The sequence below is a fragment of the Onychostoma macrolepis genome, chromosome 24 (genome assembly GCF_012432095.1).
Source record: "Onychostoma macrolepis isolate SWU-2019 chromosome 24, ASM1243209v1, whole genome shotgun sequence".
Lineage (NCBI taxonomy): Eukaryota > Metazoa > Chordata > Actinopteri > Cypriniformes > Cyprinidae > Onychostoma > Onychostoma macrolepis.
The window spans coordinates 9,886,031-9,904,967 of NC_081178.1; the positions used below are offsets into that span (position 1 = coordinate 9,886,031).

The 18,937-nt window shown below is 38.2% G+C and overlaps 1 protein-coding gene and 1 long non-coding RNA gene across 7 annotated transcripts in view; one reads left to right on the plus strand and one right to left on the minus strand.

Annotated features, from left to right (window-relative positions):
- The first annotated feature begins 1,829 nt into the window (after positions 1-1,829).
- Positions 1,830-17,995, plus strand: plcxd2 (phosphatidylinositol-specific phospholipase C, X domain containing 2). The gene is made up of 4 exons (XM_058764732.1): positions 1,830-2,075; positions 3,752-4,218; positions 6,798-7,039; positions 17,332-17,995. Exons 1-4 carry the CDS (start codon positions 1,976-1,978, stop codon positions 17,483-17,485), a joined length of 963 nt encoding a protein of 320 aa, XP_058620715.1. The 5' UTR covers positions 1,830-1,975; the 3' UTR covers positions 17,486-17,995.
- The window catches only part of LOC131532900 (uncharacterized), a 31,862-nt gene continuing 16,003 nt past the window's right edge, over positions 3,079-18,937 (minus strand). For 4 of the 6 annotated variants that reach the window (XR_009268995.1, XR_009268994.1, XR_009268993.1 and 1 more), the window contains 2 exons: positions 4,120-4,197; positions 3,079-3,993 (listed from right to left, as the gene is read on the minus strand). This is a non-coding gene — a long non-coding RNA (uncharacterized LOC131532900). Of the gene's footprint in view, positions 4,048-4,119; positions 4,198-17,288; positions 17,535-18,937 lie in introns of those variants that run through there. The other 2 variants (XR_009268996.1, XR_009268998.1) reach the window with 2 other exon arrangements.

An 18,937-nucleotide genomic window follows, 5' to 3' on the forward strand; every position in this document is an offset into this window, starting at 1 on the left:
TAACCATTAAAACCATTACATTTTCTATTGATAGATGTTTTGGGCAGGGTTCTATTGTTTTTTTTTCAGCAGGGTAGGCTATTCTAAAAGGCATTTAAAAGATGAAGGTTTGCACCTGCTTTCAGCCTCCTGTGATGCTATAGTAATGAACGAATTTGTGTTTTTAAACAAATCTTTTAAGTGAACGAATCGTTGTTGTGACAGCTTTATAAATGTTTTCCTTTTAATCTTTTTTTACTGACCTTAATAAATTCCAGATCAAGTTGAAGGATGAGTGAAAATTGAAAGGGAAAAGATACATTTGCTGAAAAATAATGAAAACGCTTATGATGCACACTTTGGAGTCTCTCAGTCATATATAGCCCTGTCCCAAATAGAATTACAGACAGACATGCAATCCCTTACGGAAATTAACCATGGTTTTACTACAAGGCAAGGCAAGTTTATAGCACATTTCATACACAGTGGTAATTCAAAGTGCTTTACATAAAAGGAAGTGAAATAGTCATTAAAAAAAATAATCACAATAAAAACAAGAAATTAAAAAAATAATAATAACAATAAAAACAAGGAAATGACATGAAAATTTATTTAAAATGAATTTAAAACAGTTAAGAATTAGAAAATGATTATACATAAAATACAGTGCAACTAGTTTGGACGTAGCACAGTGCTCATTCAACAAATGCACAGCTAAACAGATGAGTTTTGAGTCTGGATTTAAATGTGGCTAATGTTTTAGCACATCTACAAATAAAACCAAAAAAAACTAGTGTAGTGTTTTGCTACACTACCATAGTATTTGTAGTAAAATTTTAGTTATACAAATGGTAATCAATATGCCAAAAAAACAATGGTTACTACACTTTTACTACAATAAAACCATGGTTAATTTTGGTAAGGGATGGCCGCCACGTGCACGTGTTCATTAAGTACACAAGACCGTACGGCAGGGCTGGGCAACTTCAGTCCTGGAGGTGGAGGGCAGGTGTGTTTGATTTGGGTTGGAGCTAAACTCTGCAGGACAGTGGCCCCCCAGGACCGAAGTTGCCCAGCCCTGCCATAGGGTGTCCCATTCATCATTTTAGCATTCAGAAGGGTGCTCGTAAGCGACCCATTTGTGGCCACTATGCGCACTCAATATGCACTTTTACCTGACAGTCAAAGCGGCATTAATTCACAAAAGTGCGGACTCAGAGGAGACCGCGAGGGTTTAGGTTGTCATTTGGGACAGGGCCATTATCGAATTCTTGCATTGTTTCAGTCCACTTGGAAATGAATTGGTTGAGTGAATGATTCAATGAGGCAATCACTTGTTGCCTCCTTCTGACGTAATGAATCTTTTTATAGATTTTAATTATTCAAAAGATTTGAGTCATTGAGAAGCAAAACCACTATGTTCTGTGCACGATGCAGTGCCAAAAACCAAAATATGCTGAAGATAGGATTTAATTAAAGATTTTTTTGTAGTACATTAATGTTCTACCATTTTAATTATTCATTGCACCAACTGCTGAAATGTATCCACTGATTACACTCATCGGTGTGGTCAATAAGTCAAAAGTGAATGTCTAGACTGCCACGCTCTTCAAACATGACAATATCCACCTGCAGTACTGAAGGTGAAGTGTCTCATCTGTTACCTGTCTAATGGAGAAGGAGAGGGCGGGGATAATCAGCCCTGACCAAGACGTTTAAACTCCAGCAGGGAAGCGGGGAGGAGGATAAGGATTGTAATTTGGGCTTAAGAAGATTACTTTGTAGAAGAGCTTGCTCTCCATCTGCAGTCTGCCTCACACATCCAGTGACGTTATAATGACTAAATCATTGTTATCTTGATTCAAATCATGAGTTGATGACCCGATTGACCGTAATGATTTCGCGGGGGATAACGAGCATTGCTGGATTGGCTTGGCCTGGGTCTGTGTTGAACTGGCATCGTGAATTTTAGAGTTGAAAAGCTTTACTAGAGGAAATGAAGACGCGACCCACAGGAAACACTTCCAACGCCGACTGGATGGGCTCCCTGTGCCCTGCTCTCACATCTATGCCCCTCAAGCACCTGGCGGTTCCTGGTGAGAGAACGTCTTTTCCTTTTTGACATTAACTGAAATTAAATTAAATATTAAAGTGTGGGTAAAACTAAAACGAGGTATTATTTTCCATTTATAGCTATTTAATTCTAATGCAATTATTCATTACACTGCAAAGACAGCACAAAGGATTGTATATACACACTCAATTTTTTTAAGTTAAGTCAACTTATCACTTTTTACAGTGTGAGGAAACCCGTTGCCTTAAAATGATTAAGTAAATAATTTAAAAAAAATAAGTTAAGTGAATTATCAAGTTCACTTAACTTTTTTATTATTATTATTATTTACTTAATCATTTTAAGGCAACGGGTTTCCTCAATTTTTTTAAGTTAAGTCAGCTTATCACTTTTTACAGTGCAGTGACTGTACTATGTGTTATTAGGCATTTTCTTAACACATCACTAGAAAATTATTTTTTATTTCTCATATTGTTATCATTTTTCTTTTTGGCCGGTCACTAGCCCCGTTTCCATTTTCTTGCTGTATTAATTTTGATTATTCATTATTGTTGTAACACTATAAAAAGTGATAAGTTGACTTAATTTAAAAAAATTGAGGAAACCCGTTGCCTTAAAATTTTGAAGTAAATGATCATTTAAAAAAAAAAAGTTAATTGAATTGTCAAGTTCACTTAATTTTTTTTTTTTTTTTAATTATGTACTTAATTTTAAGGCAACTTTTTACAGTGTAGTAGCAGTATCTATTTTATATTACATTCATTAATAAATTGTTAATTTTAATTAAATATATAAATAAATATTAATATTTTGATAATTTATTATTAATTATTATTATTAGTAGCAGTATTTATATAATATTACATTCACTAATTGTTTGTTTTAATTAAATCTATATACAAATGTAAAATGTAAATATAAATATTAATTTATACTTATTTAATTTATATATTTGTCACGGTGCACACAGCAGGGAGGAACGAGGAGACGAGGATAACCGAAATAACAGTCTTTAATGAGTCCAAACAGGGCAAGACAAGAGAAGGTTGACAGACAGGAACACACAAAACTAACTAAACAGGCAGGAACTAAATACACATGATAATCATAGATAATTACTAAACACAGCTGGACGAGAATTAACTAATAATCACACTGAACAAGGAACATGACCAAATAAGGAAACAAGAGGTGGGAATACATGACACACACGACAGAGGACTGACAATATTACAGATATTATTTATATTTTATATATATTTATAAATATTATATAACATTAAATAATTTCATACATATTTTATTAATATTAATATATTAATCTTAATTTTTAGACTTAAAATGCACTCTTATTAAAACAATGCGAAATGTAATGATGTAAAAAAATAAAATAAAAAATAACATGACTTCATGATGACATCATAATCCTTTCAGGATGATAATTCTGTAAGGTCAAATATGCGTCTCTCCAATTTTGTCAATTTGTCTTGGTCTTTTTTGTCTTTCATTAGAGGACAGTCCTAAATGATCAAACCTGTTCCTATGATTTTGTATAGAAACCAACTAATTATTGAAAGCTGGATATTTCTAATAAATCTTTAATACTGTTAATAACAATAAACAACTTGTAGAGTTGTGACATAATGACTAAATGAACTGTAGAACTGTCTTGATGCTGCCTTTATGCTTGTGCTATAGGCTCTCATGATTCCTTCAGCTTCTGGGTGGATGAGCAAGCTCCAGTCGGTCCAGACCAGAAAACGTATGTGAAGCATCTGGCTGCGATATTCCGCTTCCTGGCCAAGAAGGTGATGAAGAAGTGGTCCATGACCCAGAACCTCACCTTCAGGGAACAGCTCGAAGGAGGAATACGCTATTTCGACCTGCGTGTTTCCTCCAAACCAGGAGAACCAGGCCGTGAGATATACTTTATACACGGGCTGTTCGGACACAAAGTACGTGATGGCCTTAATGACATTAACAATTTTTTGAACCTACACAAGAAAGAGGTTGTTTTTTTAGACTTTAACCATCATTATGCAATGAGCGCGGAGCATCATCATTACCTAATCAAGATGCTGAAGGACGTGTTTGGTCACAAGCTCTGCAAGACTGATGAGGTGGAGGACATCACTCTGAATTATCTGTGGGAGAACAGGTACCAGGTGAGCTCTGTATGTCACGACACAATCTGACGATAATAATAATGGCTTTACGTAAAGATGAAAATCTTAAATGTTATTTGATGAAAAGAAAAAGCCGCAACTATTAATGGAAAGTGTTGGTGGACAGATGGTTTTAGGTCAGTGATTAATCTGCATGATATCTAAATAAACAACTAAAGTACCTTTGTGAGAAATTTAGATAACAGTTAGTGCCCTTTAGATGGAGGAAAAACAGAGACACTCATTATGAGAGGTTGACTTTTTAACACAGTAAAACAGATCCAAGCCTTCGTCATAGCGCTTAGGTGATCAGTCATACTGAAACTAATCTCAAAAATTGCTGTCGAAACTGGAAAAAAATAAAGTTTTTCCTGTTACCGATACACATGCTAGTTCTGTCTCACAGCGTCAGTAAACAAACTCATACACATGCAAAGCTGTTTCTGGCTAGATTCCATTGATATCAATGAAAATATTTTTTTTTCATTATTAGTTTGTTGTCAAAAATGTTTTATCTGTATTTGCATCAGCATTATAAATGAGATATGGAAATAATTGTAATGTTTTTTGTGTGGGTTTACTTTTTACTGTAACACCAAACTTCTAAATGTTTTGTTACCAATTTGTTTGTGTCCAGTGTTATTTTAGTATCATTAAGATACTATTATTGCTTTTAAATCAGTTTTTATCATAAAATATAATTCTTTCCATTTACTCTTCACATTTTTGCTAGTTTTAGTAATTTTGTTCTGTTTTTATAATTTTTAGAAGCTTTTGTGTTTTTGTTTGTTTATATTTTTATTAATTTTTTACAGTATTCAGTTATAGTTTTAGTTATTTTATTACATCGAGTCAAACTAAATTAAAATGAGAAATGTCACCTTGGCAACTAGCTAAAATAAATGTGCTTTTATATTTCATTTCAGTTAACTTTTATTTCAAGTAAGTTAAGTTTTCTAAGTGAGGGGCAGTCGTGGCCTAATGGATAGAGAGTCAGACAAAAGTCATGGGTTTGAGTCTCAGGTCTGGCAGGAATTGTCAGTAGGGGAGTGAGTAACCAGCGCTCTCTCCACAACTGAGGTGCGACCCTTGAGCAAGGCACTGAACCCCCAACTGCTTCCTGGGCGCCGCAGCATTGGCTGCCCACTGCTCCGGGTGTGTGTTCACTGCTGTGTGTGTGCACTTGGATGGGTTAAATAAAGAGCGCAAATTCCAAGTATGGGTCGGCACACTTCACTTTTCACCAATTCTTTTTTGGTTTTAGTTTTAGTTTGTTAACTATAATAACCCTGGCTCTGTCTGTGCTGACAACTCTTTGTGTGTCTGTGGTATGTTGCACCAGAGGTCAGCTATTCTTGCTGTGTACTGACCCTAATCACCATAGGATTAATGTCTCACCTCCACTCCGATAGAGACAGGTGTACAAATAGCAAAAACTGTACACCAATATCCCATTTGAGCACTCTATTTGTGAACACCTTCATTTTAACAGATTCTTATGTTAGTCTTTGTGGACATAACTGATTAAGATGACATGCAAATCAACATGGTGTTGTGATTAGTAACTGAAAAGGTGGTGAACCAAGATCATAAATCTTATGATCTATATAAATGCTTCATTCATTCATTCATTCATTCATTCATTCATAAATGTTTGAGTAATTTTTTCAGTCTTTGCTTCCATATGTTTTAGGTTCAAACAGATTTTTACATGGCCTGTTAGTAAATCGCAAAAAAAAAAAAAAGGAAAAGTCATGGGGCCTTTGAATTTTGTTAGTAGTCAAAACTGTTGAGAAATGCTTCTTGTGGTTGCTAAGGTGAATGGTTTTACCACATTGTAAAGTGGTTTCAAGGGTATTTTGAGTGGTTACTATACTGTATGCTTACTTTCTAGAACCCAACATCTACCTACCAACCAAGTCTAATTCTAGTTCCTAAACAAGTCTCACGTGCCTATCTGTGTAATTTTTTGGTCCATTTTTATCGTCTAAGAGCAATTGTTGAAAACTCATCTTTTAGTTAGTTGAATAGTTGAAAATGCATACAATGGAAGTCAATGGGAACTAAACCTGTTTGGTTACCAACATTTTTCAAAATATCTTCTTTTGTGTTCAGCAGAAGAAAGTAAGTCATACATGTTTGGAATAACATGAGGATGAGTAAATGATGACAGAATGTTCGGTTAAACTTTACTTTGATGGTTCACTTTAGGAATTCTGTTGATTATAAGTAATTTTGCAATTACATGTCATTTAACTCATCAGACTATTAGTAGAGTTTTAGTAGACTGCAAAGTTGCTTATAGTCAACAACAATATGTCTAGAGGACCATCAAAATAGTGTTACAGAATTTTCATTTTTGGGTGGACCACCCCTTTAATAATTTGGATGATTCAAGTTTTGACTGTTGCTCAAAATGTGTGTACCGAAGTTTAATTTTTCCATACGGATTGTTCTAAATATGCACTACAGCAAGTATTTTGAAAGTACCACTAAAAATACTATCATCATTAACACCCACCATGTCAATGTAGAATAATGGCTCATTCAGTCTCCGGTATTTGTGTTTGATTTTACAGGTCCTAGTGTTCTACCACCATCCATCTGCTGAGGGCTGTCCTGTGATGTGGCCTGGTAGTAAAATTCCCGCCCCCTGGGCCAATACCACAGACACCACCAAGCTCATCCAGTTCCTGGAGACAACTTTGGGTGAACGATCCAAATACGGCAGCTTTCATGTCTCTCAAGCCATTTTAACCCCACGTGTCAAGACCATCGCCAGAGGCCTGGTACGGGGGCTAAGAAACTACCTGGTGGAGAAGTGAGTATTTAAATAAAGGAGGCTGTATTTGTTTGTTTGTTTTGCTTTGTTTCATTTGGCTGCTGTCCCCTCAAAATATTAACAAAAACCACAACAGCATATTGGTGATATTAAAACAACAGTGATATACACTAGGGGTGACCCCGAATAGTCGACGATTCGATGCTTCGATTCGAGGAGCCTGATTCGACTCCCAACCTCACAGTCGAATATTCCCGGGGTGTTATGATCATGCCATTTTGGCTATATGGGGGTGCTAAGTGTCTGATTTCACATAGAACTACTGGTTTTCTCCCAATAAGTTAATACAGCCTATTATGATAATGCTGTAGATAAGAATCTGAAAAAAAAAAAAAAAGCTTTAAATAAATATTTTGTAATAAATAATCCGTGACCGACAGAGGAGCATTTTGGCGGCAAGGATTTAAAACTTTAACAAGACTCAAACTGACGCAGAGTGAATGACTGGATTTTTTTTCGATCAGGTAGGATACAAGTGATTTCAAAACATTTCAGCCGGTTTATATATATCGCGTATATATTATCTATCTCGTATAAGATGCAGTAAAGCGCTTTATTGAACAGTGATTATCTCTTCAGTGCGCAGCGCGAGCAGGACAAACAACTATGCAGAACATTAATGACTATGACTGGGGCTGTCATATACGTAACATTATAATAAGAACACTATTATAATAAAACGCGGTGAATTTTTATAGTTTAGTTCCCGTGTTTCTGCACGTTGTTGCATCAAGAACGCGTCCACAAAAGGAGTTAATTCATTCAGAGCCGCGCAGACACGTTCATGCATTGGGGCGTTTTGTACATATAGCCTGTAAGTTGTTATATTAACGTTATTGTTGTAAGCTATGTCCCACGAATTGACACTGATGGTGGCCACATGTGAACGCGATACTTTATTAACAGATCTCATGTCACGAACACGACATATAACACACTGACACCGCGCTCGTGTGTCCCTCCTGTATACATATACCCAATGAGGGAGAGCCTGTTCTTAAAGAGCCCAACACATTTAAAGTGCAGCACATTAGAATACACAAATCACACTGCATTTCTGAACAGATCATTTATCACAATGATCTACATCCCCTTCCTTTAGCTGAAACCTCCTACCAAAATAAAACATATTTAACAAGGAACAGATTTGCGGCATGACATTAACTTGGTCATCAACTGTGAATATGAATGACTTCCATTATAACAATGTAACCATTGCAGAAACAAATCTCAAGATGGTCTCCGTATACATTAAGAAAACATCAACAAAATGATATTGGCAATATGGAAATAGCCATAATAAACACATTTGACATATATTCAAAATAAGAACCCAAGTGCCACTAAATCTACCATTAGTAGAACTCACTGTTCATATCTTGGGTTAGGCTTGCAAATACGACCTGAACGTGTTCTGTAAGGTGAACTGCCAACCTTAGTAGGGGACTGTACTGTGTGCTTTGGCAATACAGTAAGTGTGGATTCTGGTTGTGGGAGGTGTGTTTGTGGTGCAGGGGGAGCACAGTCCTGTGTATATGTAGTGGTATTTTGAGAGACAATGTCCTCAGGGGTAAGCCGTGATGGAGGGGGCTCTGCAACGGGAAGGATGTGGCGTCGGTTCCTCCTGTATGTTCTCCCATTGCATTGGATAGTGTAAGACCGAGGCTCCTTGTTCACCTCCTTTACTGTGCCAAGGTGGTCGTATCCTTTCGGGGTTTGCATTCTGACAACTTGTCCCTCTGTCAGTTAATGGGTATGGTTGAGCGTGTCTGTCGTGACAACAGGCGTAGTGCAGGGGAGCCTAACGTCGGGTCACGAGGAATGTTTCTCAGATTTAGGAGATTGAGGAATACATCCATCCCATCTCTGTGAGATTTCTCCATCAGCTGTTTGGCACTGCAGACCGCTCTTTCTGCCAGGCCGTTTGACTGCGGGAACTCTGGACTACTGGTGACATGGATAAAGTCCCACTGTTTGGCAAAGTCTCTGAATTGTTGACTTGTGTACTGTCTGGCATTATCAGAAATGAGTGTGTGTGGAGTGCCATGCACAGAGAAATGTCTCTTCAGTTTCCTGATTACAGCTGAGGATGTCGTGCCATGGAGAAGGTCAATCTCATACCAACCCGAGTATGAGTCCACGAGCACCAGGTAGTTTTGGCCACGCCACTCGAACATATCTGTTGCCACTGTAGACCAAGGCAAGTCTGGAACTGGGTATGGTTTTAGTGGTTCTTTCTGTTGATGTGGCTTTGTGCTATTACAGACTGAGCATGCGAGGAGTTCCGCTGTGATATCAGCCGTCATCGTTGGCCAGAAAATTATACCTCTTGCTCTGTGCTTGGTAGCATCCAATCCAGGGTGTCCTCTGTGGACTATGCCGACGTATTCTCTCTGTAATGAGCGAGGAATGACGGTTTTGTGGCCTTTCATCACTATTCCGTCTTCCACGGCTAGTTCATCTCTGTATGGAAAGTATGGACGCACAGCGGGGCACAAGCTATGTTCTTTATTTGGCCAATTTCGTTGAATCACAGTGCTGAGAGCCTGTAGCACCTCGTCGTCTGCTGTTTGCTTTCTGAGTTCCTCCAGTCGAGCAGTGGAGATGTAACTGACGGACATAACCTCAAATGTGTCATTTTCAGCGTCTGGAGGGACTTGCGTGTTTGGAGCTCGAGATAGGGTGTCCGCAAGATACATGTGCTTGCCCTTCTTGTACACCAGAGTGATGTCGTAGCACTGTAACCTGAGCATCATTCTCTGTAATCGTGCAGGGGCTGTGTGAATGGGTTTCTTTAGAATGGTCACAAGGGGCTGGTGGTCTGTTTCGACGATTGTAGATTTTCCGTACACATAATCCCTGAATTTGGTACAGGCGAAGACGACAGCAAGCAGCTCCTTTTCAATCTGTGCGTATCTAGTCTCTGTGTCTGTGAGTGTGCGAGACGCGTACGCAACTGGTCTGCCATCCTGCATACATGCAGCACCGAGTCCAAAACATGAGGCATCACAGGTTAATGCGACTGGCTTTTTTACATCATAGTATGACAAGACAGGTGGGGTGGTCAAACAAGCTTTGAGTTTATCAAATGCTTGTTAGTGCTGCTGATACCAGCACCATGCAGTTTCTTTATGTGTCAGCTTCCTTAGAGGTGCTGCAACATCACTAAAGTTTGGGATAAACTTCCCCAGGTAATTTGCCATTCCAAGGAAGCGCTGCAATGCTGGAACATCCTTGGGAGGTGGTATCTCAGAGATTGCTTTTGTTTTTGAAGGATCCGCCTTCGAGCCTTCGCTAGTGAAGATATGGCCTACATAGCTGACTTGGTCCAGACGGAATTTGCATTTGGCCGGGTTTAGTTTGAGCTTGACCTTGCGTGCTCGATTCAGCACTCTTTTCAAATTAACGTCATGTTCTGCAGCATCACGGCCTCCGATGATGATGTCGTCGACAATGATAGCACAGGGGTATCCTGAAAACAGCTGCTCCATTGAGCGCTGGAACACTTCGCTTGCGGAGTTTATGCCAAAAGGCATACAAAGAAATCTATAGCGCCCAAATGGAGTGCTGAACATAGTCATCATAGAGGACTTGCGGTCAAGACGTATCTGCCAGAAAGAGTTCTTTGCATCCAGCACAGAAAATACAGTTGCCCCCGACATCTGGGATGCTACTTCCTCTACGCTGCGCATTGGGTGATGACACCCAAACTCTGCATGCGGTCCAGCTCTGCTTTAACACGGTCCTGCATTGCCAGTGGAATGCGATGTGCAGGGCGAACTACAGGCTGCACGCTTGGGTCTACTGTCATGGAGTATGTGATTGGGAGTTCTCCAAGTTCATCAGTGAACAAATCTTTGTATTCTTTGAGGATTTGTGTAGTACTGCTCTTCATACTGACCAGATGAACATGTGGGCTCATTGTGACAATCCCCATGTCTAAACATGCACGAAATCCTAACAGCGGTTGGACTTCTTGATCCACCAAGAAAAACGGGAGTGAGTGACTTTGTCCTTTTAAACTACACAGCAATGTAACTAAACCTTTTGTTTCAATTTTACCCCCACCATACGCCACAAGGTTAGGTGTGCTTTCTTGCTCCACTGGTTGTGCATTGGTGGCAATTCACTTAAATGTTGTTTGCGACATTACGTTACACTTTGCCCCAGTGTCGACTTTCACCTCAATTGGAGTTTTGTTTATGTGCAAAGTGACAAATCCCTCTTCCTGCTCAGCCAAGAAAGAGTTAACAGTGTCAACACACCTATCAAATTCAATGCCATCAACATAGAAAGTGTCGTCATACATAGGGGGCTTGTCCATTTCAAGTTCATGTACAGCATCGCCAATGTTTTATTATTTTCTTCAGTCATTTAATGTATGCGACATATTGAGATGGCTTTAGTCAGAGTTAAGTCGCTGTCCCTTAACAGCGCTTTCCTTAAGCTTTCACTGTTGATGCCGCATACTATCCTGTCACAGATTAGCTCGTCTGTCAATTCTCCGAAATGGCATGCTTTTGCTTTGATCCTGAGATCACTGATAAATAGTCTCACCTTGTTTCTGGTTTCTAGAGTGAAACTTGTGTCTCTCCATGGTTTTGTTTTGTTGTGGGTTGCAAATTTCACGAAACTTCCTTTTTAGGCATTCGGGATCCTCTCTTGATTCAGCGGGAGTTAAAACAGCGCCATTCTCACCCGGTGCACGCACCTCCGCTGCGTAGACGAACGAACGTTCTCGTTCTATGGCCTCCGGCCCTGCGAGACCGAGGAGGATATAGGCCCTTGTTTTGGCAGGCTTATCGTGGTGCGCCGCCATGATGAAAATGTCATACTCCTGCTCGAAGATTCGCCAGTTGTCGGCAACATTCCCTTCGAATGAGAGCGGGTAAAGAAACTTTTACGAGCAGACTCTGTTTTCTACAATAATGGTTCACTCACAGGCGAAAAGTCCGTGCCGTCTTCTGACACCATGTTGTAAGCTATGTCCCACGAATTGACATTGATGGTGGCCACATGTGAACGCGATACTTTATTAACAGAGCGCATGTCACGAACACGACATATCACACACTGACACCGCGCTCGTGTGTCCCTCGTGTATACATATACCCAATGAGGGAGAGCCTGTTCTTAAAGAGCCCAACACATTTAAAGTGCAACACATTAGAATACACAAATCACACTGCATTTCTGAACAGATCATTTATTACAATGATCTACAGTTATGTTGTATAAATAATGAAGCGTATTTTATATGAGATAAATGAGTTAAATCCCATTGATTAAAATGCTTCTATGAAATGATTAATTCTATCGGTCATTCAGCGCGCGCAGCTCAAAACAGAAATGTAGAACATTAATAACTGTCATATACATAACGTTATAATGAGAGCACTATTGTAAAAAATGTTGTGAATTCTTAGGGTTTCGCTGACGTTTAATGTTAACTATCTTTTAATCAAAACATAAAACATTAGCCTATTCACTCCGTTTGTATCTGCGAGGCGTCCATTACACATTTTCTCTGTGTATTAACGTTAGTATTTATGACTGTCGAATGTCTGACTTGAATCTTGGTAATGTATTTTGCCCCGCCCCCAAACATATGATTCGACTATCAGTCGACTGTCAGCAAGATTCGAAAATTCCGATTCGACTATGAAAATCCTTAGTCGGGGACACCCCTAATATACACACATTATATATAGGTTCTTACACAGGTGGGTGGGTGGATGTGTATGTGTGTGTGTGTGTGTGTGTGTGTGTGTGAGAGAGAGTATAAATATAAGTATCAGGATATAAATATCAGGGTGTGTGTGTGTATATACAGGTGCTGGTCATATAATTAGAATATCATCAAAAAGTTGATTTATTTCACTAATTCCATTCAAAAAGTGAAACTTGTATATTATATTCATTCATTACACACAGACTGATATATTTCAAATGTGTATTTCTTTTAATTTTGATGATTAGAGCTTACAGCTCATGAAAGTCAAAAATCAGTATCTCAAAATATTAGAATATTACTTAAGACCAATACAAAGAAAGGATTTTTAGAAATCTTGGCCAACTGAAAAGTATGAGCATGTACAGCACTCAATACTTAGTTGGGGCTCCTTTTGCCTGAATTACTGCAGCAATGCGGCGTGGCATGGAGTCGATCAGTCTGTGGCACTGCTCAGGTGTCATGAGAGCCCAGGTTGCTCTGATAGTGGCCTTCAGCTCATCTGCATTGTTGGGTCTGGTGTCTCTCATCTTCCTCTTGACAATACCCCATAGATTCTCTATGGGGTTCAGGTCAGGCGAGTTTGCTGGCCAATCAAGCACAGTAACACTATGGTCATTGAACCAGCTTTTGGTACCTTTGGCAGTGTGGGCAGGTGCCAAGTCCTGCTAGAAAATGAAATCAGCATCTCCATAAAGCTTGTCAACAGAAGGAAGCATGAAGTGCTCTAAAATTTCCTGCTAGATGGCTGCGTTGACTGTGGACTTCAGAAAACACAGTGGACCAACACCAGCAGATGACATGGCAGCCCAAATCATCACTGACTGTGGAAACTTCACACTGGACTTCAAGCAACATGGATTCTGTGCCTCTCCACTCTTCCTTCAGACTCTGGGACCTTGATTTCCAAATGAAATGTAAAATTTACTTTCATCTGAAAAGAGGACTTTGGACCACTGAGCAACAGTCCAGTTATTTTTCTCCACAGCCCAGGTAAGATGCTTCTGACGTTGTCTCTGGTTCAGAAGTGGCTTGGTAGCCCTTTTCCTGAAGACGTCTGAGCGTGGTGATTCTTGATGCACTGACTCCAGCTTCAGTTCTCTCCTTGTGAAGCTCTCCCAAGTGTTTGAATCGGCTTTGCTTGACTGTATTCTCAAGTTTGCGGTCATCCCTGTTGCTTGTGCACCTTTTCCTACCCAAATTCTTCCTTCCAGTCAACTTTGCATTTAATATGCTTTGATACAGCACTCTGTAAACAGCCACACCTTTCAGTAATGACCTTCTGTGACTTACCCTCTTTGTGGAGGTGTCAATGTTCGTCTTCTGGATCATTGCCAAGTCAGCAGTCTTCCCCATTATTGTGGTTTCAAAGAACAAGAGATACCCAGAATTTATACTGTAGGGATGGTCATTTATTCAAACTCAAATGTAAATATTCTAATATTTTGAGATACTGATTTTTGACTTTCATGAGCTGTAAGCTCTAATCATCAAAATTAAAAGAAATACACATTTGAAATATATCAGTCTGTGTGTAATGAATGAATATAATATACAAGTTTCGCTTTTGAATGGAATTAGTGAAATAAATCAACTTTTGATGATATTCTAATTATATGACCAGCACCTGTGTATATATATATATATATATATATATATATATATATATATATATATATATATACAGCGGGTAAAATAAGTATTGAACACGTCACCATTTTTCTCAGTAAATATATTTCTAAAGGTGATGTTGACATGAAATTTTCACCAGATGTCGGTAACATACAAACATACGTAGAAAACAAAACAAATAAGTTCAGAAATTAAGTTGTGTGTAATAAAATGAAATGACACAGGGAAAAGTATTGAACACATGAAAAAAGGGAGGTGAAAAAAGGCATAAAGCCAGTCAGTAATTAGAAAGCAGTCCTGCCCTTTGTCAGTGGAAATTAATATTAGCTGGTTCAGTCTCAACACCTACCAGGATGATGAAGATGAAACAAGGGTGGACATTTCAGCAAGACAATAATCCCAAACACACAGCCAAGGAAACTCTCAGTTGGTTTCAGAGAAAGAAAATAAAGATGCTAGAATGGCCCAGCCAATCACCTGACTTGAATCCAATAGAAGATCTATAGCCTGGTAATACCAAACTCTGCTACTTCGCTTTGCTTCGTAGACAGAGTCTGGAAGGGAATAATTGACAAGCGTTTACTTTCTCGTGGGCGGGCGCTTGTCTGAAGTTTAAAATCATTGGTGTACCCGTAAGCCAATCACATAACGTTTGGTTATGACGTATGTTATTCGCCGGCTCAGCCGCCTCAAACCTCCGCTGAAAACACAGGTATGCGGCGAAAACAAAACCATCGAGTGAAATACCGGAGTGAAGATGGCTGTGAATGACTTTTGCAGATTATGTGAAGTAAATCTAGCACCCACAATTATCGCCTTGCCGGACTTTGGCCTCCCCAGTTTCTCGCTGACGATTGGTAACAGTTGATAAATTAAACTTTTCCCAAAACCTGTCGGGAGTAGGGCCACAACATCACCTCCATTGAAAATGTGAACCAAACAACAAATGTGAATAAACTTTTGCCAAAACTATTTGCTCTGAAACAAATAATAGTTTAATGAGACCGAACACTGGCCGTCAGATTTACCCAACATGAATTTATATCTCGTGTTTAACCACTATAGAGACATCAGAGCCAGCGGTAAATACCAGAAGATCAGGCCGCGGTGAGGCGCTCTCTGCGGGTGTAATGAGCTCTGAACTGCCGCTGAACTGCTTGAGATCCTGTCTCCAAAAACGTTGAAGGAAATTTTCAAATAGACCTTATCTTTATTAACAAACCGCATATTTTAAGTCCAAGCAAGCACATTCTTGCCTAAAAAATCCTTAAAACTGCATTCCGTGACACAAAACAGTATTATTTTTAAATTATAATGGATCTGGGCGTCCGCCATGACACTAGATAGACAAAACTGATAGAACAATGACTTGTACATATGGGTACAGTTATTTTAGACACTTCCAAAATTGTGGCAACAAAGATGGAAACATAATTCATGTATTTAAAAATTGTATTTCCATCTCTGTTGCCACAGTTTTGGAAGTGCCTTTTTCTGTTCTAAAGAAGGGGGTGTCCCAATACATTTGTCCATATAGTGTATGTACAAGTCATTGGTGTTTGGTAAAGAATTTTTGGCTCAAGATCTGCACTTAAAGTCACACCAGAGGTGTTCAGCTTGGATTAGGGCTTGGCTTTCTGCAGACCAGTCAAGTTCTTCCACACCGACTAAATCAATCATTTCTTTTTGAACCTTGCCTTATACACAGAGGCATTGTCATGTTAGAATAGAGGGTCCTGTCCAAACTGTTGCTTTAAAATTAGAAGCACACAATTCCCTAGAATATCATTATATGCTTAAACATTACGATTTGTACTCATGGAAATTACTAAAGTAGTCAAACCTGTTCATTAGAAGGGGGTGACCCAATACTTTTGGCAATATAGTGTAAATCCCTTACAGTGTTGGAATAATTAAAATTCATCCACTAGGTGGCAGCCCCAACAACACTGCAAATTTGGTTAGTGGGGTCTGAGGAACCTTTACTTGAGAACAAATGCAGAGGTCCACTAAGGTCCCAGTCTACTGGGCCAGGTTGAAGCGGCCCCTCTTTAAAAATTCCCAGGCCTGTTGAAATACACCTTTTGATCTATGCGTATAGAACATTTGCATATTGTGTACATATAGTATCCAAACTATATATTGTATGCTCTTTTGAGTATAGCCTTTGATGTTAGACTGTCTGAATTAATAGGACATATTGGCACATATACTGTCCGACACAGACGTATGGAGCCTTGTGCTGTGTCTTAGCGGACATCCTAGTGAGACAGCCGTCTCGGAGGAAGCTGTTTAATTCTGCCTGAGTGTGGCAGTTGGATTGTCTATTATTCTAGGATAAACACAGTCTGAGCTTCCCATTTCCTGGTTTTGTCCGGGCTGCTGTTGTAGATGACTGTGGAGCTTGGGAAGTTTATTTCTAGTCAAAGCTGACTCGGCTGACCTGAACTAGAATTAACACAGTGATTGCTAATACTTTCACAGCTCCCTGAAGACGCGTTAGGGTTTGTCGCATTGATTATACATGCATTTATGCCAATTTTTAGACTACCATTCAAAAGTGATTGGTAGGATCTCTTATGTTTATCAAGGCTGTATTTATTAGATCAAAAATACAGTAAAATCAGTAATGTTGTGGAAAATTATTACAATTTAAAATAACCGTTTTCTATTTTAATATAGTTTAAAATGTGATTTATTTCTGTGATGGCAAAGCTGAATTTTCAGCATCATTACTACGGTCTTCACTGTCACATGATCCTTCAGAATGTTGTGCTTAATATTTTTCTGGACACCATTACATTTTTTCAGGATTCTTTGACGAATCGAAAGAAAAAGAACAGCATTTATTTGAATTTTGCATCCTACATGTCTATTCTTACATGTGCTTCTGTTGTTTCTCTCATAGGAACCTTCCAACCATAATGACGTGGGTGGAGGCACAAAAGCCAGGTGTAGATGGGGTCAATATCATCACTTCAGACTTCGTAGAACTAGTGGACTTCGCAAACACCGTCATTAAATTAAATAACCTCCTCATTCAGGATCGGCCAGGCACATGACCTTTTCAGTGACCGCCATGAAGACTGAAAGTGTGCTGACCATGAGGACCTGGAATCACATGGGGGTCACAGCAGGTGACGGATACCTATGACCATTTTTTATATTTAATTCAACAGAACATTAAGTGCCATCAATCTGATACCCATGTTCACTGAAACTCTTTTCAACAACAGTTGTTCACCTACACTTCATGTATTGAAGGAAACTATTGTAACTATTTATGATTAATTATAACATTTTAGAACATATTTTAAGAAATGTTAAATGTTTATTCTATAACAGAGCAAGAACAAACATGGTCATTGAGTTTTTACTTACGTCTTGAAAAAGAAAGTTTCCCATATTTTTATATATATATATATAAAATATATATATATCTCAGCACATTAAAAAGGTTTAGCAATGGCTCATATGTATACCTGATGTGATCAACAGTTTCTGGTCTTTATTTGTGTTTGAAAGATGTGGCCTCGGTCATGGCAGGAACCTTATTTTGACAGCTGGTCCAATACAACAATAAACAGTTTTTCTATTTTCCATTGCCTCGGTTTTCTTAGAAATTTGTCAAAATACATTCTACCATGGTGGGTAATATTTTATAATTTAACTATTTCTTTTTTTCTCTCTCTGGGGTGTTTTTGACAAGTAAGTACATTCTGTAATTTTTGATTGATACAAAAAATAAATTAAAAAAATGAATTATACATTGTGGCCTTATAAATTAATTTTTGATTTTGGTGCGGTACTTTAATATTATTTATTAATTAGTTTTTGTTTTTATAATTATTTATATTTTAATATTTATTTATAACTTTATACATTTATTTTTATTTGTGACCCTGGACCACAAAACCAGTCATAAGGGTCAATTTTTCAAAATTGAGATTTATACATCATCTGAAAGCTGAATAAATAAGCTTTCCATTGACAGGACAATATTTGGATGAGATACAACTATTTGAAAATCTGGAATTTGAGGGTGCAAAAAAATCAAAATATTGAGAAAATTGCCTTTAAAGTTGTCCAAATGAAGTTCTTAGCAATGCATATTACTAATCAAAAAAAGTTGGGATATATTTACAGTAGGAAATTTACAAAATATCTTCATGGAATATGATCTTTACTTACCTCATGATTTTTGGCATAAAAGAAAAATCAATAATTTTGACCCATACAATGTATTTTTGGCTATTGCTACAAATATACCCCAGCGACTTAAGACTGGTTTTGTGGTCCAGGATCACATTTCGGTTTTAGTTTTAGCCTTGGAACATTTCTAATTTTGTCTAATATTTATATTTGTTTTAGTTTTTAATGTAATATTTTTATTTAAATATAATGTAATATTTATAATTTTATTACATGAAAGGCTTTGAGAGATTTACCTAATCCCTTTAAATGAAGTGCTGAAATTTCTTTAAAAAACAGAAGTGTAAGCATCTTTTTTTCTT

Excerpts from the sequence above, each read along its gene's own strand:
- plcxd2 (XM_058764732.1), top strand. The coding sequence starts at position 1,976 with ATGAAGACGCGACCCACAGGAAACACTTCCAACGCCGACTGGATGGGC. Across the intron at positions 2,076-3,751 it reads CAAGCACCTGGCGGTTCCTG|GCTCTCATGATTCCTTCAGC; the intron begins GTGAGAGAACGT and ends CTTGTGCTATAG. Across the intron at positions 7,040-17,331 it reads AGAAACTACCTGGTGGAGAA|GAACCTTCCAACCATAATGA; the intron begins GTGAGTATTTAA and ends TTTCTCTCATAG.